Source organism: Hirundo rustica, chromosome Z, assembly GCF_015227805.2.
Source record: "Hirundo rustica isolate bHirRus1 chromosome Z, bHirRus1.pri.v3, whole genome shotgun sequence".
Taxonomy (NCBI): Eukaryota; Metazoa; Chordata; class Aves; order Passeriformes; family Hirundinidae; genus Hirundo; species Hirundo rustica.
This window is the reverse complement of record NC_053488.1, coordinates 80,666,474-80,692,304: the sequence shown is the minus strand read 5'-3', so window position 1 is coordinate 80,692,304 and position 25,831 is coordinate 80,666,474. Positions and strand designations below refer to the sequence as shown.

Sequence of the window (25,831 nt, the reverse complement as noted above, 5' to 3'; positions counted from 1 at the left end):
CCAAATCCAGCACACCCAAATTTTTTTCCCTGTTTGGTTCATTATTAGTTCTCTAACTACACTTTAAGATGAGGATACTGAACTGCTGTTCCAAATCTGACCTGAAAATAGAAAATACTCTCCAAATAAATGATAAGGATTAGAAAAACATCAAGAAACTGTATTTTAAACAGGGTTAAATTTACTTCTGATGTTAGTCTGAAGTTCTGTCCTTGAACTTAGATACTGTGATTAAAAACATTTCTTCATTATTTATAAAGATATAGGCAAAGAAAGGTGTAGAAGACATATTTATTCAGAAATTTAATTTATTTTTCTCTATTTTTTCTTTTTTTAAGCATTAATCACAAAGCTAACCCACAAACACTACTGAGATAAGAAGAGAGCCCTTCTATTTCAAATACACTTTTGCATTAAATATCTTCTGCAAAATATGTTTACTTTGTTCTTGCCATGGTCTAAAACGTGTAGCAGAACATGTACTGTTGGGTCCAGTGGGTTAGTAGTCAGGTCATTTTCTGAAGGCAGCAGCAGCACTCTGTGGTATTAGCTTGCTCATAATATAAAGGCCAAAGTCTGATATACTTCAGAAAACCAGATCCGATATTAATCCTTAACAGTGCAGGCAATAAAAAGGCTCCTATCTATAAATACAATAAAATTTACCATGTGGAACTTACTGTGCTGGCAGTGAATCCCATTAAATCCCTGCGGACATTTACAAACATAGCCTATGAATGTGTCGCCTCGGTATGCTTCACTAATTTCACACATCCCACCATTATGGCATGGATTAGGAAGGCAGGGTCCTGAGAGAAGAGGATAAAAAAGAGAGAGAAATATGTACACATCCACAATAACAACTGTAATAATTTCAGTCATTTGTAAGCATTCATTAAAGAAATGAAATGCCTTACGCAGGCCTTTATATTCCACTCACTCAGTAAAATACACCCTTCAGTTACTTCAGATAACTTGCCAGCACAGGTTTTTATGAACAAGAAAAAAATATTAAGTGTGTCACTACTCATTAATCATGGCATTAGCTTTTAATGTGAGAGAAGACAGGAGGCAGTGAGACTAAATCTTACTCTTCTGTTAAAGATAACAGGCATTCTAGCTTTTGCACCACTGGGGAAATAGGTATTAATCAAACGTGCCTATCATGCACGGAGTGACATGTACATTGTCCCTGAATGATCACTATATGTCAAGTTAGCAGTCTGAGGAGATCTTTGCTATGGCTCCGGGTGACTTTCTGAAATGTGAGTATCTGGGCCAGCAGTTAGCAGTTACCAAAGCAGCTATTCTTTTCTACTCAGTGCCTCTGTAGCATAACCACTTCAAGATGATTTGAGAAAGTTCTTCTGACTAAATTTTCCTTTTCCCCAACACACCACATGCTAGGATGCATAAAATTTCAGCACGGAGATCTGTTAGGATTGCAATTACTATAACTTTAAATACCTTTGAAAAATGGAATAATTTGACCTGTCATCTAGAGTTTACTCATTTCACAGCACTGTAAAAGAGCTACTTACATTTTATTATCTTACTAATATTACCCACAACGTGACTTTTACCAGAAGAAAACATTATTTCGATGATGATTTTTTTTTTCCCAATCTCATTTTAAAGAAGTGGTAAACAGTGTTTAAAAAGCCCCATGTCCAAGTTTGTCTGTGATTTGTAAATTCAATATAAAGTATGTTATTTGCAACCTGTGCCATGTACCTTGAAAGGTAATAGCCAAGCTTGTTGAAGAGCAATGTCATAATCATTCACTCCTTTTGAATTGCATTTAGAAGATTCATCCATTCATCCATGTCACATCAGTGAAAATTGCGCTCTCCAAGCAAATATTAATTTGCAAAGCATAAAAATTAATGGAATGATGAGGATGTCAGAATATATTCCCCAGTTATTATTGCCCATGTGGCTATAATTTGAGAAGCCACACAGGTGCACGTTTCTATTACAACTTTTGTCATCAGACTGTTCCAAGACACAACCCTGCAGAGGTTTTGCTTGTGTACATCATTAAACATGGGATATGTCTCACTGAACCAAAAAGTAATGGACATGAACATACTGCAGATAATTCCAAATGGAATTAGTACCAAAAAAAATCGTGAATAGGGAAAGAAGGAGAATGGCTGCTACCTGTTTTGCCTTTTGCCACACACACTCTGTATGACACAAAAAGTATTGGCACACTAAATTCCTAGTTCTAGGAAGATTCGTGTCTTTCAAATATTACTGCTTCTATTCATTCAGGTATTACTACTTCACGCTATTTTTCCTTCATAATAATTTGGGAAGAATCCTGTCTAATAATTGGCACTTTTAGCCTCCCAATAAATATGAACGGTGTAGTTTTTTTTTCCAAGCCTCTATCACAGTGCTGCAGTTTGGGGAATACCTGCAGGCAGCCTCATATGTTGTTTCTGTGCAAGCAAGATCTCTAATCTTCCAAGAACAATAAATCTTTTAATAATTACTTTCTCATTTTGCTTTTTGCTTTCTCTGTATGGCTTGTTAAGCACACTTTCAGCCTACTTTCATCAATTTTCTTTATATTTTGCATTTTCTCAGACCAGTCCGAACTGCAGAGGCTTAAAAGGTCATCTGAGGCAAAAAGTGATAAATATACTGGCTCATGACAGCATGTCTAACTAAAGTTTTTGTTCTATGAAGCATTTCCTCTGGAGGAAAAAAAAACCACCAAAAAAACCCCAACAAAAACAACACAAAAAAAACCAACCACACCAAAAATATCAAAATTTTTCCTGATTATGGTTATTATGGACAAATAATATCACTATTTTTAATATAAATGTTGAGTATTTTGTTGGGGTATTTTTGTTTGCTTTTTGTTGTTCGTAGAAACCAGTAGTTCAAAATTATTTTTAGAGCAACAAAGGATATTTTAATGAACAACATCCTCATTAATTGTGCCCAAATTGAAAAATGACAGTCACCTAGTTTTGACTAGTTGACTTTATTAATTGATAAAGACATGGATTAGACTAACTCTGTGTTCTAAATGAATGAATGATTGAAAATTAAAAAGCCTGTGCCAGCTTACCAATGCTTCTCCTAATTCTTCAAAGGACCAAAATATAAGTTCACACATCTTGAGCTTATTTAAATTGCATGAACACCCTAATATATGAGTCTTAAAAAAAATTAATTAGTCAACTAAATAATTTTAACTGAGTCTACAGGACTCCTGATGGAATTTCTGCATATTTAAGTGTCTTGAAGAATCTGGGGCCTAATCCTGACAGCATTCCGCTGAAGCACCAAAAGCATAAGGTGTAAGCTCTGGACACAGATGGCACATGAAGAGAGGTCCCGGCCAACTTCCTTAGGAATGTCTAGGCTTTTAAACAATATGGTATTAAATTCTGGATAATTAATTCTATGACAGCCTCATTAATATGGTCTGTTACTCAGATCTATAGCCTATACCAGCAAGTACACAAATATCCTTTTTCAACAAAAAACGAAAGAAACAAAACAAACAAAACAAACAAAAAACAACAGCAAAAGCCAAAACACCACAAAACACAAACCAAAATGCCTCCAACAAACTAACACAAAACCCAACAAAAACCCAAATAAACAAACAAAAGAACAAACCAAATATGTCAACTACTTTTCAAAAACAGTGGACTTCGGGGATTGGGTTTTAAAATCAATAGTGCTGTAATGCTTGTACAGGTAATCTTTAAGTGGCTTCCAACACAAAGAGAACAACAACATTTGATCAATATTAATGAGCAGAGGAATTCAATGGTATAGTTTCCAGGCATTTTTATCCATGTTCATATAAAATAATGTCAGCAAGATTAATTGTGCACTCAAAGTAATAGATCTGTTCACTTTGCTGCTCTTTTGAGTCCTTCTTTATTCAGTTCCAGGGGTATCAGCCGACATAATAAGTATAGTCCAAAATACATCATTCTGTTATTCAATTGAAATCCCACACTGTTCTTGAAAAAAATATTGAAAGTTAACTTAAAGCATAGCAGGTTTTAAATTTTAGATGTTCTTACTAAAACCTCTGAGACTTCATAGATGTATGAATCAAATAAATGCATCCTCAGCAGAGCTCCAAAGGGGCTCAAGGCAGAACCTTGTTATCTGTTTTCTCCTTTGACAAGCAGAGTCAACAAAAAATTCATGATAAAATCTTGTGTCATGCCATACTGCAGTGGAAACTGCATATTTGAGACAAACCATGGGTTTGTCCATAGAAGACAAAGCCAGGAAAGCAAGAACAGTTTAGTGACAGACATCTACCTCTAAAAACCCCAGCATAAGCATTTGCTTTGCCAAATATAAAATCTGCTGATTCTTTAGTGGGAAAGACATTCAAAAATTACAGGGGATGTCATTAAGCAAGAAATCAACATCAGGCTATCTTTACCATACAGCTGGATTCCCTGAATTCAAAAGTATGCTAAAACAGGTGATCAAAAATCGAAGCCCATGTTTTCTCACTAAGTCAAGCTTAAGTGACAAATATGAAAAATATTAGGAGAAAATAAAGAAAAAATGTGTACTCCAATGGAGTAAAACATGCAAAATAACCACAAATTTTACAAGCAAAATTAAGAAAAATGAAATAAAAAATGTTAACACTTTTGATTATATCAATCCATTTCAGAGATCTTCATTTTTTCTTCAGAAACAATATGACTTTAATGAAAAATACAAAATTAGATATTGACCTTAATATACATCAAGACAAAGATACAAAGCTAATTGCTTTATTTATTTTGTGGGGTATTACTGAAGTAGGATGAATAGATAATGTTATTCTGATGATATAATAAATCATGCAAATCTCATCAAAACAAATATTAGGAGCTATCATCAAACTAACAAAAGGCATCAGACAATTTTACTTTTCATTTTAAAGAAAAGAACTCTCCAGCTGCAGGTCTTTGTGGCATCAGCTTTTCTTAAGTTCCTCTTAGCTTCGCATGAATGTCAAATGGGGTTTTTCCCCATCTGATAAATTGAGATCTTCATCAGATATCTCTCACATAGTTTTAACATCATTAACTGGAAGTTTTCCTCTGTGTTTGGATAATACATGCTACTTTTGGTGCTTCCTAAGCAAAATATTTAAAATAACGTGTGACAGACCTCACTCAGCAGGAGCTCCTATATTTTGAAATTAGAGTGTGCAAAGGAAGGCAGTGTCATAAACAACTTATTTCAACCTTACTGGAAGGCAAGAATCAGCCTCCTTGCTACAGGAGCCAGCAGAGTGGCACAAGCTGCCCGTGGTGAGGGGGTTAAGGATCATCACACTGAATTGGGCTCAGTGTCCGGGTAATCCAACACTCCACTGACTTTGCTCAGCAGTTCCTGTAACCTGAGGATGAAGCTGAACCATCCTGCCATGGAAATAAGCAAAAATCTGCACTAGATATTTTACAAATATTTGTGATTAACCTAATTTCCGGTCTTTATATTTGACATAATTTTCTAACTGACATATATGTTTTCTTCACACAGTTTAAAAATTTACCACCATTATACACACAGATGAGAGACTGCCCTTTTTTTCAGAAGTACATTGACCTTTTTCTTTCCCCATCACCTTTTTAAAAACTTAAATGGATTTTTGAAAGGTCTGCCCCTTCAAATGTGAGATTGCAGAATTCACACTTCAGCAGACACAAATACAAAGTATAACCTAATCCTATTCAAAAGGGACCATCTTCCACAGAGACACACGGACAAGCATTCAAATTCATCAGGAATGTCCCTACAGGTTCTGACGGAAAACTGCTTTATTGCACAAAAAGGTCAGGAATATAACAAAAGCTTTTGAGGGTGTCTGATCTTCCTCACATTTCCTACTTTGGTTGTTAATTCAATACTATTGTGAAGATTTTGCCCAGCACAGAGGCTGCTTTTGAATGTCCCCAGGTGCCTGCATTGCAATGCAGAGTTTGGGCACATTTGAGGAGCACATTCCCAGCAGATATGCTACTGACCTTCTGAAGGTACTGCAATCATGAAAATGTCTTCTACACAACATGCTCAATCTGCCACTAAAGGATGAAACATCAGCAGTAATGAACTAATACTTTGTAGTCCAGTATTTGCTGCTTCTTACTCAAGACTTTTTTTTTTTTTTTTCATTTAAAAGTAATTCTGTGTTAAAAATTCACACAAACAGCTAAACATTTTAGGGCCAAACTCCAGTTATACTGGTGCATCATGACAAACTGATAATCATCAGTTAATAATCACGATCATAATAAAGATGTATTTTGAACTAACTCATCCTTCAAAGCTTGTGAAGAGCAACAGAAATTCTTACTTGCCCAGCACACTCAAATATTTGTAAAGTAAAGAGAAAAGGAAATAAACCAATCGTGACAGCTCCTTCCTATCCTTCAAAAATTCCTTTTTGAATCTACTACTGTTGCTTCTATTTCACTGTTAGGATAAAAGTGTACTTTGCGTCAATAAATATTCATTGACTTTGCTTTTTGTTTGGTTATTTCAACCTGAAAAGAATTGGCACTGCAGAACATCATTCACAGTTTATGTGGAATATTGAGAACAATAACTTATTGCTGCATGTTATTCCAGTTAAAGCATGAACTCAGAAAAAGTAATTAGATGACACACACTGTCATCTCATGAACATTCTCAAAATACCAGCTTTGGGGGGGAAAAAATAATAAAAAAAATCTATTCAGCCTGGCTCATAAGTGAATTATCAGTGTATTAGATTCTATCTGCCTATAAATTAATTATAAACTAATGGCAGAGATCCAGACTTAATTGCACAGTTATTAAATATTTATCTTGTTTTTAATGCAGCAAATGGAGCGTGCTGATTATGATGATCAAGGTGTTTCCATCTGGATACAGAAAAAGATAAAGTTCATCCCCTGAGTGCAAAATGCTTTTGGGTCATTTCTGGACATTTCCCTTCAATTCTATTCTGTAGAATTCTTCTACAGGGAAGAAATCTAACCTGATCATCCAGCCATCTCCCAACCCTTTTTGAGCTGAATAGATAGAATATTTTTTGAAAAGACGCAATTTATACTTGATGGATATACAATGCTTTTCCTTAAAAATCTTAAACTTCTCATCCAAGCCTTTGATGGCAAATTACACCCAAATTTGAGGCATGTTGAGTATAGCAGGCACTGTCATGATTTTACAGAGGGTGAGACATAAAAATACTCTAAAAGCTGGGGAAAGTGTTCAGTGCACTACAAGACATTTTCCTCAAGTCCTCTTCCATTATTTCTCTTCATATTCCTCAGCTTCCAAGGCTAAGAACTTTCTTTGCCAATTTTCAATGCTGTTTTTCAGCTCTTTGTAGCCTTTGCCACTTAAGTATGTGTTTCTGAATAATGCCCACAGTATTCTTCCTCCACCAGCCCTCCCATAAATCTCCCTACCAAGTGTTAATGTGAGACCTGTTCTGCATCTCTGCATCACCTTTCACAGAAGGAATTTATCTTCCCAGAGAACATCTAATCAGTTTACAGAAAATACATTTTCAAAGACTTTTTCTCCCTCTCCTTTAACTTTCCACTCAGGTAGTGGCGTTGTTTTTCTCATAGATGATCCTTTTCCTGTCACTGACTTCTCCCACTACTTCTGATCCAGGTGTGGCATCTTGTTTGTTACACTCCTCTTGTGTTTTACTTTCTTGTTAAAACCAGATAAATTTTCCATCTTACATTAGAAATGTTTTCCAAATTTATTTTTCAGTTGATTCTGGTTCACATCAAACAGAAAAAAACCCCACTTTCTGCAAACAGAGAGAATAATTTTGTAAAAACTTTGCTGATGGACTGCAGACTTGAATTTTTAATGTTGAAATATTTGGAGAAAGATTAGATTTCACTTGGGATGTCTGGAAGATTTAGTTCAAAATGCAGTACTGACAACACTAATGTCTACAGATTCAGCATTAAAATAAACTCTCCAAATCCATTTTCTACATAGCTGGAACAAATCCATATCTGTGTTTACTGTGCTGGTACTGGCTTAAGCAAAACAGACCCAGCAATAAAGAAACTACATATTGTTTGCTACATGATGTAGAACCTCACTTACAACGGGGATTTCTGTGCAATAGTGTTATTTTTATCATTGCAATTCTTGTCATGATCTATGAAGATGTCATTTTTCATTCTTCCACTGAACTTTAGACTGTCAATGATCAGGACTTCTTATCCTTTTTTGCCTCTATAATTGGAAAATGGAAAAAAAAAAAAAAACCTGCAAAGATTATGTGAACCTTAATTATAACAGCAAATAGAATAAATCCAGTTAGTCCTCTTGCTGAGGATTCCAGTGGGAACTAAAAAATGCCACAGCCTAAACTTAGGCTATTCATATTTTTATGAGTCAGGTCCTAATTACTAGTGTTGCATTAATGACACAGAAACAGCGGAAGAGAACCTCAGAGGGTGGTTACCCTCAGGACATAAAATATTATTAAAAAGTGATGAAAGAGAATCACTAAATGTGAAATATATATAGTCCAAGCAGGCATAAAGTGGTCCACAGCAGAAACCAAGGGAAATAGCCAAGTTACACACCAGTCATTTTTATTGCCTGAGGATGTAGGACGGAGGAACTATATCCTTTCCCCTTCCACATTTTTTCCCAAGCTGCCATCAAACCCTGCCATTTCCATGTAAAAAACCCCAACCCTAAATGCTATTGAATTCCAGATCCTGTCACTATACTCCAACTCTTTCTCCTTTCCTAGCTAGGCCATTGTTCTCTTCTTTCTCTTCATCTCCCACCCCTGCTTCACACTGGTTTTTTGTCAACCCAGACACCTACACGGACTGACAATCCCAGTTTCAAATCACAACCCGTGTTTGCAGTCACGAGCCTTCAGTTTGGAAGATACACAGCAGGATCACTTGAGATCTGTTTCCTTTGCACCAGCTGCTTCCACAGAACGAATACAAATTAATTGCTTGTGATTAATGTGGTTCAGATGAAGTCAACTGCACCTGGGTGTAAGCACTGGCTTGTTTCAGTGGTTAATGGTAGTAGAACCTGCACAAAAATGCTGCAGGTTGGTGTTTTCTGACAAGCAATGCTTTAAATTGAAATTCTTGCTTGTGTCATTACACACAATGCAATAGTTTGCAATGAGGAGATGAAGTACAGCTCTCATCACAGGTAAATTTTTCATTTGAGAGCTGGGGCTTGAGCTGCAGCACTCCCCAGGGAAATTTATTCCTTTAGGGAATGGCATGGCAGACTTCCACTGGAGATCTTACCTTATAGCCCCTAAAACAGCCAAACATGATTAAAGTAATAAAGAGATGTTACTGTTTATTGAGGGTCCTCCAGTTACATTTATGGCTGAAAGCACACGTGATACAGGGCTTTGACGTTTTTATCAGTTTATCAAATTAACATAATTGATGAGAATCCCCAATTAAAAGGACATTTAATGAGGTAATCCCCCCTTTGTTTTGGCCTCCCACTGAAGAAACCGTAGAATTATACAATAATACTCTACAAAGTTACAAATATATATATTAAAAAAAAAATAAAAAAATTCTTTTGGCATCAGAGCCACAAAGCCTTTCCTGGTGAGCACCCTCAGCTGCATCACAGGTAACTCACCAGACACATCTAACTGCGTGACTTAAACAGTTCGAGGGAAAAACCCTACTTCTAATTTCTTAGGACGTTATATCATATTGCCTGTATTGTGTTAGAAAAGCCTAAAATGGAAACAAGACCTGATGAGAAATACATTGCTTTACACCTTCTCTCTCTGTTCCTGCTCATGGGAGCTTAGAGCAGAACACACACCTGGCAGGATGTTTGATTTGTATTTTGTTTTAAAAAATAAAAGCCCAGCATTACTGTTTTTCAGGGAAAAAAAAATAGTAGAAATATATAGGAGGCTGGATTAAAAAATAAAATTGAGACATTTTTGATTTTTGGTAAACATGGAAAGATATTGAAATACACTCACTCTTTCCCTTAGTGGATATTAATAAATAAACTGTTCTGCTGTTTGAACAGGTTGAAATTTTGTTGAAAAGTCAAAACTAATGAAATTCATGGATAGCTGTAACACTGATTTGTAATATTACTGTAGAGTGTTAATTCATGCTTTCTTAAAATGCAGTGCTGCAGGCAAATTGAATACATAAATCTCTACCCAGACCTTTTTGTTCTTGGGCTGTGCCTTCTTCATTGTAGTTATTGTAGCCACTCCAATAAAACTTCAGGAATTCCAAGGCATTTCTCAATTGACTTTCAAAGTATATAAACATAGATTTCACATAAACATTTTTTAGTAATAGAAAACTGGACATTAAGGAGCATATTACAATTAAATTTGCAATTGTGTTCATAATTGGAGCATATTATAATTTCTTAGTTGTTATTTTTATGCCAACAGTTGCCACAACACAGCCACAACTCCCCTGGCAGCCAGCAGAAGTTGTATCTCAAATAAGAACTGGACTGGGAAATCTTTTGGCCTTTCACTTATCTTCAGTCACTCTGATAATTTTCATTTAACATTTTATTGCTCTACAGTAGTGTGGATCTTATGCAAATGTTTTTTGCCAGGATTTTGTTTTGAAGTCACACAGCATTTATTTATAAGGAAGACTACTGGAGACAGCAGTTTCATATAAAAGAAAAAAAAAGAGAGAAAAGAAAAAATATAAAAAACACTGTTTCCAAAATAATTCTTTTAACTAATACCAATGTATATATATGTTTACTCAATACATAGGCAGCTGAATGTCACATATAATTCCTTTGTCAAGCCTACTAAAGGACATTCACACTCTCAGGTAAAGCAGAGTTTATCTAAAAGATTTCCAGTAGAAAAAGGCAAAGTGCATTTTAATTGCATTAGTAACACTTCAAAATAATATATATATATAAAAGAATCTATCCCATTTCTAAGACAAAACAAAACAAGGTCTTGGCTCTTGCAAACAGTCATTATAATATGGAAAGTCAATATATAAGCAAAAATGATATGAATGAAGTATTTTCACTAACATGTTTGTTACTGCAAGAAACCATCTAAGAAGTTGCTGTATATGTGCAGAAATACCCAAGGTTCTGTCTGCGTGAACTCATTTAAGCCTTTGCTTGGTATTTCCATGCCCCTAAAGCAATTTGTATTCTCTTTATGATAAGAAATACATGTGAATTTAACCTGTTGTTTCAGTGATACAATTGAAAGAGGGCTGTTTAGTCTTGCCCAATATTAGTGACAAGTGACATTTCACTGTTTATTAAAATAATAAGGCCAAGTACTCCTACAACATTTTTTTCCTCTGTTCAAGCTATAACAAACTTAAAGATCTAAACATACAAGACACACATCTTTCCCTGATTATACAATCAGCCTCAAAGAAAACTGAATTTTGCAGAAGTACCAAATTCTCTCAGTTCAGCAATGTTCTCTCTACTTTGCCACGTGCCAGAAATCTTGACACCACCACCATGCTTTCTTTAGCAGCCACCTAACCTGCTTAAGCTTAGGTTTTTTAACACTCTGATATAACAATATATCAATTACTGAAAAGGTGTGGCTGTAAGAAATAATAATATTTTTCCCAAAAGTCAGGGTAGATCTTTTGTTAATTTTCTTGTTTTTTACTAAACAAGAGCTATTGAAAAAAAATAAATTAATATAATGACAAGAGATATGAAATTATAGAAAAGAATCCTAGGAAAACAAACATACAAGGTACTTTATTGAATATATTAAAGAAAGATTTCCTTTGGTGATTGAACATATAAATCCACTTAAAAATTTGTAAATATTATATGATATAGGCATTCCCAAGAGAGTTATTAGAAGGTGATATTTCCCATTCATCCTGTTGATTAATATCATAGCATAGGTATTTCATTAATAATAATAACTTAGAGTGGCGATTTTTTGTTGGTTTTATTATTAAAATATTGAGGTTCACTTCTTTTCCTTCTCTTGCTTATTTACACCCAACAACTGGACAGCTTTCAATACTTAAACCTTTCAATTTCTTTCTAACTAGATTATTTTTTCTATTGTTCTTTTATTGATTGATTTTATTGTATTTCCAATTTAATTCTTTCCTGGTACCCTTTTCAAACAGGAGACTGGAGTACTACAGTCATGCCAAGGATACTTGCAGGACACACATTAGTTAAATTTGCTGAGAATCTACAAACCTTACATTGAAATAGTCAGGAAGATGAGTGTACAGCTTCCACCTGAAAATCACTGGATTTCAGGAAGCCTCTTCACGGCCACTCTTGTTTATTTTATGTAACTAGAATTATTTGCACCCTGATCTTCAGTATCTTGCATCAGTATAGTTATAAATAGATCTAGATCTTTTAGCCTGAAAAACTTTGACACACAGAACACATAAAATATTACATATATGTTGTGGAAAGAAATACCATAGAATAATAAAATGAAGAAAATTTATAAAAATAAGAAATCAAAGGCTTTACAGAGGTCCTGGAAACCTCAGGAGACAAGTCATAAATGTGTGTATACTCTTATGTGTATAGACACCAAATTCAAGATTCACTTGTGGTTGTTCCTGTGGAAACCAGAAAAAGTTTATTCCTAACTGACATTAACCAAACACACTCCTATACACGTACACTACATCTACATATAGAGAAAAAAAGAGCAGTAGCTGCTGTCTTTATTTTAAATATTTAGGCATCTGGGAAGACTCATCCTCTACAAATTTGTGTTTGTTTCCTTTGACTGTATAGACTGAGTTAAATTTGACTCTTCCCTCTTGAAGAGGGACATCTACCCATCCTCTTGCTGAGCTGCTGCCCAAAAATAAGGCTACAGAATGAAGAGTGTTGGCACAATTTGGTGTCAAATGCATAACTGTCAAAACAGGCATATATTCCACCACTCAAACTTTACAATAATGAGTAATATTTGGGTTAAACTGTCTGCATGGAAGAGTGTGGATTGTTATCCATGAAAAATATACTTAGCATCTTTAAATGAACACTTATTTTATGCTCTTTACTTTTGCTATCTTGTACCATCTTCAAACAGGTACTGCTTTTCTATAAATGGATCATTTTACAATATGTTTTTTGCCTCCTGAATTGATGTAGAATACAAAGCTTTGACAACTAAAAATCACTTAAATTTGTACTGTGAAGGAGTGAAATTCCTTCCTCAGTACTCTGTGTTTCCACAGTCAATCCAGTGCTTTAAAGATGGTCATAAGACTGTTTAAATCCAAAGTCAGCATAAAGTAAGCCTCCTTGTGATGCTATTTTTTGATTAGAGCTATTTTCATTTGGCTTGTTAATCTGCTTCTAAATCCTCAATGAACCACTTATCCTGCTTGGTTTGCTTTCATTAATATTTGCTTCTTCTTATTTCACTTTCCCTCCATCTAATGACAGGATGGGAGGCTTTAGTGAAACATAACCCCAATATCTTATCAGAGAATACAATTTCTCCATCTTCACTCCAAATTTCAATGCATATTCCCACCAAATTCCCCTCCCTACTTGGGAGCAAACATGCCACTGCATGGCAAGAGAAATCAAGGGGCTGAACCAAGCGAACACTGACACTATCAGGAAAATTGCATTATGGATGAGGCCCTTTCAGCTGGAACAGCCTCCTGAGGCAGCTCCACGCACGCACAAAGGAGAGCAGGAGAGCACGGGTGCGCTGGAAGAGGGAGGCAGAAATGTGTGAGGGAAACAACCCTTGCAACAGCCGCCAACCCCATGCAGTTCATCCCACTGCTGCCTTTCTCTCTCCATCCCTGCCTTCATACCCACTCCCTTTGTGCCCATGCTTAACTCATTAATCCCATTTTTTTGCCTATCAGCTTCTTTCACCAAGAATTTCTTGTCTTGGTTTTCAGCACTTCTTGGATGAAAATCTGTCCTTTCTAGCAGCAGAGAATTTTGTCAACTCTTCTCCGTCATGTTTAGCCTCTTCACAGAATCCCAGAATCTCTGGGGTTGGAAAAAACCTCCAAGAGCAGGAGTCCAACCTGTGACAAATCCCCAACTGGTGCAACTGACCAGAGCAGGCTGTGCCACATACAATGGTTCCTTGAAGTGGTTCACTTCCAAAGCATTGTGTCTCCCCCCAAAAGGTGCTCTTTTTGCACAACCCTCTTGTGTTTTAACTCCGCTTTTCAGGAGTAGAGGACTCAAGGAGCAACAGGGTCCACTGAGATCCTTGCAGCAACAAGAACAGTAGCTCATTTATCTCCCCATTCCTCCTCCACCTCCACAGGATAAAGAAATAAATACCAAATTATAATCTTTGGTGCTTTTTTTTTCATTTCTCTTAGCTGGCCAGAGCTAGAGCTAGCTCTGCTCTTTTTATCTGTTTTGGCAAGGACTAGACATCAGCAAAACCTCCTTTTGGGGAACACTGCTTCCCAGACGGGAATGGCTGCACCTGTGTAAAACCAGCCTGTTGATACAGACCTGGTACTGAGAGACTGTGTATCCACCTGGTTTCAGAGAATCATAGAAATGGGGTTGGAAAGCACTTTAAATATCATCTAGTCCCACCCTCTGCCATGAGCAGGGACACCTTCCACTAAACCAGGTTTCTCAGACCCCCATCCAACACAGATTTGATCTGAGCCGAGTTTAGTCTGAGGCAGATGACTGGCATGAAAAGTTTAACCTTGGATAATTTCTGCCTCAAAATTCAGGTAAGAAATGGAAAAGCAGACAGAAGGAAAAATTCATTACATAAATCAGTATCTGTTTTAGGGAATACCCCATGATCTCCAACTTTATTTGTACACTGGGATGAATATTGTATAATCACCACAAATACTACTCTCTGAAACTATGCAGATTATGGAAAATGCCCATGTATGATTTTCTCAGGCAGCTGCCTGCACTATGGGCTAATTTCAAACTCCTAGCTCCCTTTTTTTGTCAATCTTGAAAAGAAGTGAGTGATTTTGCCAAACTCTTATTTTTGTGATATATGGATGGACAGTCACTAAGCGATAGGCTAAAAATACTAATTAATTTTCATTCCTGACCTAAGCAAGATTTCCAGCTTTTAAATGCCACAGGCTACTCTAATAGCCTTCAATGCCACCTGGCATCTAGAACTATTTTTACTGCATAAGCCTCATTTCCATCTGAATGGGGTTCAATATGACCTTTATATAATTTTCTGGTTTAGTCTATATTTTGCTTGGAATAGATGGAAAAGTAATTAGCAAGCTAGCTCCAGGCACCGGAAAAAATAAAATATGCAGTTTCAGAAGAAAAAAAGAAAAAGAATTGCTACAAATGCGTAAACCAAGTTTAGCAAGACAGTAAATCTGTGGTACAGTCCCTGGGGGAATGGCAAATCCTTTCCCTTAGAATAATTTTGAACGATGATTTTCCTCTTTGAAATGTGTGGAATGGAAGAACTTCGCACACCACAGCAAAATCACTGTGGCCCCAAAGACAGCCTGGGAGCTGTGACAAAACCACAACTCCAGATCATTCTGTGAAGTGGGCAGGAAACTGAAGTCTTCAAGAGTTGACTAGACATATCCTTGATGCTTTGGGCATGACACAGAAAGCAGAGTAAACATGTCATGTTTTTATTTTGAAAGTGTAATTTCAATAAATTAAAAAAAAAAAAAAGAAAAAGAAAAGAGAAAAATCTGCTTTGGTTTCTCTTTTCTGATCATCATGGAATCATAAAATAGTTTGGGTTGGAAGGAACCAAAATGACCATCCAGGTCCAAAACTCATTATAGTAACCATTGAAGAAGGTGTTTTTTAATTTTTTTTCCCCTCCCTCCTAATCAATAAAAGCATCTAGGGCATTATTTTCATGGGGAAGAGAGACCTTTTGCGAAATCCAATTTCAAACCCAAATCACCTGTATATTTTATATGGTATAAACATGGTATATTTAATATATAAGGACATAAGGATGATTTTCATGTAAATATTAATGCCAGTACATCTCAAATATTTTTCATCTTGAGTCTTAGATTCATTCTCTGAGAACCAAGGATATGTGCCCAGCACTTAAACCAAATGGATATCTCCTGCTTGTTGATTAGCAAGGCAGCACCAAATGGCAAAAGCATTTTCTGACGTAAAGTAAGGAAAGACAAGGAAAAGTTGTCTAAAATATTCATCTGTTCAAGAAAAGACCTATCTAATATTTGAATTATAGAATTATAGGTTGGTTTGGGTTGGGAGGGACCTCAAAGCCCACTCAGTTCCCACCCCTGCCATGGGCAGGGACACCTTCCACTGTCCCAGGCTGCTCCAAGCCCCAGTGTCCAGCCTGGCCTTGGACACTGCCAGGGATCCAGGGGCAGCCACAGCTTCTCTGGGCACCCTGTGCCAGGGCCTGCCCACCCTCACAGGGAACAATTCCTTCCCCATATCACATCTAAATCTACTTATTTTTAAGCTGTCTAAATTAAAATTATTTAAAAATATTTAATGTAATTCTGTCTAAGATTGGTGCCAAATGGAACGCTTTTACTTTCCACTGTACATAATTATGAAAAATCAAACCCATAAAATTTTGATATTCTGGTTATCAAAGCAATATTAAACTGGTTCATGGGAAAACCTGGGATATTAATCATAATATGTCTGGTGTTTTAAATCTATAAAAAATTACAATCCAGTAAATTTTTGAATGCAAAAATATTTAGATAGCAAAACCAAATTTTTTTACAGCATTTTTATAGTACAAATTCCATTCTGTTGTTCGGTTTTTGTTGTTGTTGGTGGTGGTGGTGGTGGTGGTGTTTTTTTTTTTTTTTTAAACTCTACATGTCTCATGAACAATTTTATTTCTGAGGATCCAATAATTCCACCAGAAATACTCTCCTTAGAGTCATCAAGGATATGCCAAGTCAGCTTTGCTGACTTATGCGTCAGCTTTAAAATATCTATTGACCAAAATAACTTATATTACCTTTAATTTTTCATCCTTAAAAACCTATTTTTTTATCTAAGTCATATTTCTTTTATTCTGTGACTCAAAAGACAAACACTGAGGCAATATGTTTGGGTGTTCCTCTTTAAAAAGTTTCTTAAACACAGGAGATGCAGGGAAGAAAACAAGCACCAGAGAAACCTGGAGTTCTCCTAGCAGAAACAAAACAAAGCATGTAACTTGTGTTGTGATTTTTATTCTGAAACTTAGATTTTACATATTGCCTAACACCATGCTCTTAGAGTAAGGGTAATGAGCAACTCTTAATAGTTTTAGATCTCTATTTCTCATGACTTTGGTAACTGTAAGTTGTGTCTAGTGCAGCTTTCATACTGGAACTGGTGCTCTTCCATTCTAATTGTTTTCTAAAATTCCATTAATTTCCTTTAAGGAAATAAACAATTCTATAGATTTTTACAGCAGATTTTTCCATGTTATTTACTCCTTTAGGAAAAACATGCTAAAATAGCTTTTATATAAGTTGAAATTCTAAATAAAGAAGGAATAGTTATATACCACACAGAATTTTGGAAGGGCGATATAATTTTCCAGGGCAAGAAATAGATACACAAATATTCAATGCAGCTTACATACTCTGCCACGAGGTTGTTGAAGGGATTACTTTTAGTAATGTCTTTGAAGAAGGAGGTGCTGTCATGTAGTGAAATTTTTAATCTCTACAACACCTAAACTTAATTAAGACAACAGGAAAACTCACACTGTAAAAGAGCTTTTATACCATGAAACTCTAAATGTGTTTGCATATGTTATATGGAGTGCAAAGACAAAAATGCCAGTTTCCTAAAGTATTCTGATAAAACAACAACAACAACCAACCAAAAAAACGAAGGCAGAGGCAAGGAATACTTCCAGTTAAGTGATGATCTCAAAGGAGACGTATTTATTACCTCAGTCAAAACCACAGTGTGGAGACAAGTGAACAAACTGCTGCGTGCTATGCTGAGCTCTGTTTCATTAGTTCTTGGAAGAATTAATCTTTAATAAGCGTAGAATGTACTACAGGCTCCTAGAGAAGACGTGGTGGGGAAATCCATAAAACCATGGAATGAAAAACTTCAAACAGCAGGACATCCAACAGGAGTTACTTGTTACATTTGGCTTTTAAAAACAGTTGTCGACAAAGGAGTCTCCTCCTGGCTCAACGAACAACTTTCAAAGACTCATGTCCCATATGGATGGGATAAAAACACACAGAAAAGAGAGAATTTTCCTGAGATTTTCCTTGTTTCACTGCATGAGCTTCTGGTAAAACTATTAAACTGATAAAAAATGAAATAAATAATTTAATTAAATTATTTTATTAGATTTGATTTTCAATAAGTCAAAATAAATGAAGAAAGATGGTGAAGTGACTCAAAATAGAGTTTAGATGTCCACAACGACATAAAATCATAGGTATTTAACTGGAAAGAAAAAAGAGACCTAGAACAATGCTTACCCAGAGGCATTCCTAAGGAAAAAAATCCTGAAAATGTACCTGGAAAAACTCCTTACTTATAAAGCAACTTGGGTGAAAAACAACAGGTTATAATTAGAGTTCATTAGTCTGAAACATCCTGAAACTGAAGGATCTCCAGTGAAATATCATTTCTATAGAGAGGTAACCACAGGGCACTTATTATTACAGGATTATTAACACCCAAAGTAAAATTTTGGTAACTTTGCTTCTACAAGATTTCTCACAGATGGCATTGCCAGAGCAGCTAGACCCTACCCCAAAAAAGCAGAATATGGGAAATAGTAGTGTTTCATCCCTTTGATTAAACAGGAAGGGAAATTTTAGTTTTGGTCCTGATCACAGGTCAATTAGATGTTTGCAATTTTCATAAAATGTTGAAATAATGTTTACAGTCTTCATAAAAATATTAGATGTAATTTATCCTACCTCATTTTCTTTCACAAATGAAAGCATTTGTTGGAAAAATACTATATGTATGAATAATGATTACATAAATTTCATGAACTGGAGGAAACTTGATGCATTTTCTTTGTGGAAAAACACAAAATCTGGTATTGGATAAAACTCTCTACCAGGCACATGCCACTGAAAGGCTCTAGATGAGCGCATGAGGTTTCTCTTTATTTTTCTCTACCTATGCAACTTCCAAACTGCATGACTGCATTCCTACCCTGAGGGAGGGGAATCTGCTTTAAGCAGAACCTACAATTTTACAAATGCCAATAAAATCTGAGAAATAAGTTGTATTAAAACAATCCTGTAAGAGTGCAGAACTAATACATTATTTTCAAAACAGCAACATCTGGTCATATCTTACAGCAAAATCAATAGAAACTATAAATTATGGAGCATCTGAAGCATTGCTTCCAAAGTTTTAAGATAGAAATTAATGTTAGGTTTCACTTTTTACATGGATTTTCCTCTTACTATAAATCATATCTGTAGTGCAGCCCACATGGCTGTGTTATAAATTCCACTTCCCTCCACTTGACTATTTTCAGCTGATGTATCTGGGTAGCTTGGCCAGATCACAGTTAGGGGCTCTCACAAAAACAGCAGTTGTATTCAAAGAGGGAGTTCATGTCTTCAGGAGATGCTCTTAAAAAGTGTGTATTTAAACCATTTCCCTAAAGGGTTTTTGTTCTTTCTTACGTAAAAAACCCCATCCTTTCCTAACTAACATTTCTATTGAACGGCTGCAGTAGGTTTCTGCTAAAACACTTTGATGAAAACTTCAAGACTGACACATCTCTCAAGAAATGGAGAGTTGAAAGTTGCTGTTTAGTAATTGTAATGCATGTTCCATGGGGCTGTGTGAGTACTCCACAGGTTTTTTTCCCCAAATTCCTTTTTTTCCTCCCTTTTGCAGTATTATTTCTCATCTCAGTCTTGCTTCCTGCTCATTTGGCTGCTACATTTATGTTTAAAGCTCCCTTTTGCTTCTTTCTGTATTCAATTCTAGTCTTAACTACTCTCCCTCTCTCACATTCTACTCTTGGCTTTGTTCTCTGTCCTTTCATTTATTATTCTCTGCTGTATCCTAATTACTTGTATTGCTCCCAAGTCGTAGGTTAGCGTTGTAAACAGTGTTCAATCCTTTCTCACCATCTTCCTCTCTTCATTCACTTTCCTCACCTTTTCTCTTTTGCTCCTCTGGAGACCTTTCCTTCTTTTAACAAGCCACTATAAAGTGATTCCCCATTTATCTGATGTTTTAGCTCAGTGAGTTTGTACAATTCACAGCCATTTCAAATATGTTAGGCGGCTCACTGGCATTCTTCTCTGGTACACTGTCTTCTTTTTCTTTAAATACTCCCCAGCTAATGGATTGCCAATTAATTAGAAATAGTTAATCTTCACAATAACATAAACACGATGCGTTTGTGTCTCTCTGGGAGCTCCTAAACTAATTTTTATGACTGTGATGGTAACCATTCTCACTGCCTGGCAGCTTGTCAATGGAAATAAAAATTCGCTGAACAGACACCCAAGCCATTGTTTGGAGAATGTTTTCTTTGAGCAGGATTCTTCTGCATCTGCTGCCTTTATTTTCCCTCCCTTCGCTGCTTGTTCTCAGGTCTTTAAAGGATGTCAGTTTGGGGGCATCATCCAGGTAACTGTGTTTTGCCAGCATAAAGACAGAGAAAAATCCAACATTTAATATATATATATATATATATATATATATATATATATATATATGTATATATAAATTACAGCTTTTCTTTTTTCCAGTGCCTGATTGACTAATTTTGTTGTCTGAAGCTTGAAGTGCCAGTTTGAGCATGGAAGAAAGAAGGAATATGCTACTGATCTTTTAAATGCTACAGGAAGATGATGTTACTTACTGACTCCAAGTTGAGGAGAAAGAAAAAAAAAAGAAGGGGGAACAGACATAAGCAGATAGATCCCAACTGTGAGATGTCTGTTTACCAAGTTATACATAAAATGAAATGGGTTAAAATGATAAAAGTAGCTCTCAATAAATGGTTACCAAAGTGCAGATGTAATGTAAATAATTCATACCTGCTGAAGTTGGGTCCTCTTCAATGGAGGCTGTGCAAAAAGGAGTCAGGAGTGGGGAGGGAGGCAGGGACATGGAATGGGAAGAGGAAGGAAGGGAAAGAGGGAGAGAAAAAGAGAAAAAAATACAAATGAAGAAAGCCATGTAAAGCTAATGGTTGTATTATTTACATTTTCTTAATATAAAAGCAATTAGATATAAGGAAAAACCTTATTCTCATAGGACTCCACCCCTTCTGTTCCATTAATTTCTTCCCAGACTGGTGGGAATTGCTGATTCCGAAACCGAGCAGTTAGGGAGCCAAAGTGACAGTTTTGGGGTGGAGTGCGTTATGTGTGCATGTGTGTCTATCAAGGACACAAGAACTGGGCTCTCCATTCCAGATGTTTATTTTTCTGGGAAAAGCAATAGAAATCCCATCTCCACCTCTCTCTTTTGTTGACAGATAACCATTAAATTGTCTTAAGTTACCATCAAAAGGCACTGATGGCTCTGCACTACCTATTACCCTCACATCCAAAAGAAGAAAACAGATATATTCTCAGCAAAAGTGTATTTTAGAAGTACATCAGTGCCCTAGTTCTTTCTCTTCTTTTAGCCAGTCTGGTTTATATACACATGCATCACAAAAACGGTCTCTTCACAGCCTTGAAAAACTTTTGCATGACAGCAAAACCTGAATTCAAGTGTTTCTCACTTGGATACTGTAAAAGAACCTAGAAGTGAGAGAACTCTCCATAAATGTGATATAGAGGCCCTCTTGAGATATTAAACACGTGTATTCATACTTTCACTCTTTTTCTGGCCGGCTGCCAGTTGAAATGGAAACTCCTCTTGTTTTGATTTCTTGCAGAACCAGTTCAAAAAACTCTCCTTCATCCATGGCAGGCATTGATCCACCTGACAGAGTCTGCACATGGCATGGATAAAACTTTCAAACATCTCCTCAAAGACCACCACCACACTTGGTAAATTGACTTTTTTTTTTTTTCTTTTGCTATACCCCCAATTTTTATGCAGGGAGAAACGAGGAGGGGAGCAGGGAGACCTTCCCTTATTTCGGCAAAAAATTGTCAACAGACACCAAGTGCATCTGAGAGCAGCCATAAACCTTGGTTAATTCAGCACCATATTTTGTATGCAACTGCATGTGACAACCAGTGCTGAACACATCACTCATTCCTAATTGCAGAGTAGCATGGTGTCCTTTTGGGGACTGTCAAATCTAATTGAGAAGAAATAATGAATTACTCTCTCTAACCATCTTGTCTCTAACCACAGTCATTGGAGGTAAAGAGATGATTTTTATTTCTAAAGTTTGGCGTTCAGATAAACCCTGAAGAGGGCTACACAGAAACAACATAACATTATGTCAGACATAATTTAAAATGGCCGAAACACAGTATTTAGCAGAGCCTTGCCCTCTGTAACTCCTTATTTAATGTTTGAGTGTGTTTTGAATCTAGATTAATCCTTTATGCAGTGTACATACATAAAGATCACATCAAGCTTTTAACATGTTCCTTTACTACTTAAACTAAATTTAAATAAAATGTGCTTGTGGTAGTAAAGGATTTCAAGGTAATAAAAGAAAAGAGAGAAAACACAATTCCAGTGTTTTTAACAAAAAACCAAATCAGCTAAAACATTAATTTAACAACATGACAGCTGATTATAAACAGACACACACACAAAAAAAAAAACCCCCCCAAACCAAAGAAACTAACTGACCAATCAAAAAATAAAAAAAAAAAGTCAAAGAGCCACACTCACCCAAACCCCACAAAAACAACAACAAGCCCCCAAACCAGGATATTTGGAATATTTAAATCTTGGAAAAACAGAATATGATGTAAATAAACCACAAATTAAGTCAATAAAGTAGGTTGCAATTTCTCAAGGTACTGGGAGAAGAGACAACTACACTGACAGAGCAGAACATGAAAGCTGGAAGTTGCAATTTTACAAGTGCCCCAAATCAATATTAGCTTCCATCTCTACTGCTGCTTGAACAAAAAATAATTCAAAGTACTGGAGATTCTGCTTTAAAACTGGTTAAACAAAATTGTCCAATTATATAAGGCATATTTATTCCAGTAACCATTTCCTTCAGACTGCTATTTGAATAATATTCTGAGACTTAATTATCGGGATGAATAGCAGCATTAGCAAGTCAAAGCTGGATTCTGTTATTACTTTGATGGTTGTTTCAGAGGGACCACTCTGCACTTAGGTACACATCTAAATAAAACAGGATAGCTGAATCTCAGCTGAATATATCATTCAGATGCCAAGACAGCTATGCCAATAATGTTACTTTTCTGTTGATTTAATTAATTTTGGCTATTTGATTGCTGGTTTGAGATCATCCAGGAATAGACTATGTTATTTTCTTTTCTCAGAGTTAGTGAGAATTGTTTTTGCAAAAAGACCTTATTCTACTTGTCAATATTATATTTCTTACTGCTAGACAGAAATTAAAGATGAGTAATAAAAATGGAGATGAAAATGCAGTTATGAGCTCATTTGCAATTCACGCAGACTTCTAGGAAAAAAAAAATTAACTTAATCTCTTGCTTTTTGTGACAGGATATTTTTACTTCCCTTTACATTAATGAACCATGTTTAAAAAAACAGCCTTCAGTAGGATCTTGGGTACTCAAAGAACATATTTAATTTTGCTTTATCATACCAGCTCAAATCCAGTATCAGCACTCTGCTTTCCACTTCTTAAGAAAATGCACTAAATTACCACACCAAAATCTTCCTACATGACACCTTTTTTTTTTTTTTTTTTTTTTTTTTTTTTTTTTTTTTTTTTAAATCAGCAGCAATTTGAAACAGTTATTTTAAAAAATTATTTATATAGTGACTCATCCCCTGGGTAATTATCTGTAATTTACTTTTTTGCTTGTTTCAGAGGAGGGGAGAGGGAGTAAAACCAAGTTGTCTTGCTCAGCTGGGCTGGCAGAAGCTGGTGACTCACTGCTGTGGGTGGTGGGTCCCCACCAGCCTGGCAACCCCCTTGTGACTTCCACAGAGGAGACAGTAATTTAACAAAAATAAAGGACCCCCCAAAAAGCCACAGAAATCCCCAAGCTATGGTATGATAACAGCACTGCATAACCTTAAGCTGTAAATTACTCTATAGCTTTAAAGCATTTTCCATAACACATTTCTTCCCCTTCTAATGCATCACTGACAAAATATAGTAAGATATATGGCAGAAGAAATGTTGGATTTTATCTTCTTTGGAAAAAATTTGATATTCACTTGGGAAAACTTAATTTTGTTTTTCTTAGGGATGAATAATACTGCATGACATAAGTGGGATTAAAAAAACCCAAGAAGACATGGAAATATTTGGAAAGCCTATACCAGGATAAGTGTCATCCAACATTAGCTTAAGAGAGATAATGCAGAAAGGTTTGGATAGTATCTAAATATTTATGCCAGACTCCTGATTCTTTCTGTTACAATGGTAGAAACCTTAACTTGTTTGGGAAAAAAAAAAAAATCTGAATTTTGAAGCATAAATATCTCAGTTTAGGCAGATCCAGTGTAACAGCCTGCTACGTTCTATGTTATGTCTTATAGCACATTACACTAGCTTTGTATTATATGAAAGCTTGTGTTAAGTTTATATTAACGAGAAATATTTTTTAAACATTCAAAGAGAATGTAATACTTATATAAAAAGAATAAAATTTTATATATATATGGCAATATCCCTATGGAAAATCTGGGCAAAAGGTCCACAAAATTATCCAAAGGGACAGTAAACTCCAAGAGCAAATAACATTTTTCTGAATGCAACATCAAAAATAAATTATATTCTGCTCAGCAACAAATCTCAGGGGTCTCAGAGGACCTGCATGCAAGGAAGACTGACTGACTTCCCAAAATCTCGGCTTAGTCATTAAGAATGTGATTTTAATGCTACAGATGTTTCACTGCAAATGTGTGCCTAAGAACCCTGTCTCTTCCCTCTCTCCACATCTGACAGAATTCAGCACCCACAGGCCCTTGGAACAGCATTTGCTTCCTTCCTGCTTCAGCTGGCCAAGCTGTTCTCAGTCATTCCTGAGGAAAAAAACAAAAACAAAAGCAAAACCAAAACCAAACCAAAACAAAAAAAAACCCATTAAACAAACAAACAAAACTCAAAAGTCAAAAAAAGCCAAAATACCTCCCCCCTCCGAAAAACTGCAACAAACATCCCAAAGCAACAGATAAAAAAGGCACAATAGAACAAACAGAAATGAACAAAAACAAAGCCAGAAGGAACATACCAGGTCCCTCACCAGTGCATGGCAGAGATAACTCTCCATGAACTGATGAAACTCCATTTGGGTGACAGATGTTTGATTGAAAACAAATATATTAATTAAGAACCCCTAAAAATGGCCCTTGGCACTTAGCAGGGAAGATGTATCACTTTTCACAGATCTACATTGACCTAAGCACTTCAAACCTATGAAAAACTTATTCTTTCTTCATTGTTTTATTTCAAGAAAATTAATTTCTAATTAAAAAGTGGGTATCTGAGCAAAATGCCATGTGTTATTAAACTAGTGTCTTAAAATGAGAGTCTTAGAAATGCCAATAAAGGCATGCAATTAATTCTCACTGGTCTCTTTTTACCAATCATCAGGGCTATCAGTGCTGAATCAGAATACGTCTAAATGTCAAATAAAAATTTTATTCAGGTGAAATACTATATTTTGTAGAAGACAAGATCAGAATTTTTTTGATTTTGTTGGTTGCATGGTGTTTGTGGGTTTTGTTTGTTTGTTTGTTTTTTGTAAGTGGCTTCACATTAACACCTCTC

General features: G+C 35.8%; 1 protein-coding gene across 1 annotated transcript in view; it reads right to left on the bottom strand.

The window, feature by feature from the left end:
* Positions 1–25,831, bottom strand: part of EDIL3 (EGF like repeats and discoidin domains 3) — a 226,267-nt gene that overhangs the window by 105,256 nt on the left and 95,180 nt on the right. The window contains exons 3-4 of the mRNA XM_040091036.2: positions 21,003–21,032; positions 681–809 (exon numbers count right to left, since the gene is read on the bottom strand). Coding sequence (XP_039946970.1) covers positions 681–809; positions 21,003–21,032 — 159 coding nt within the window. The remainder of the gene's footprint in view (positions 1–680; positions 810–21,002; positions 21,033–25,831) is intronic.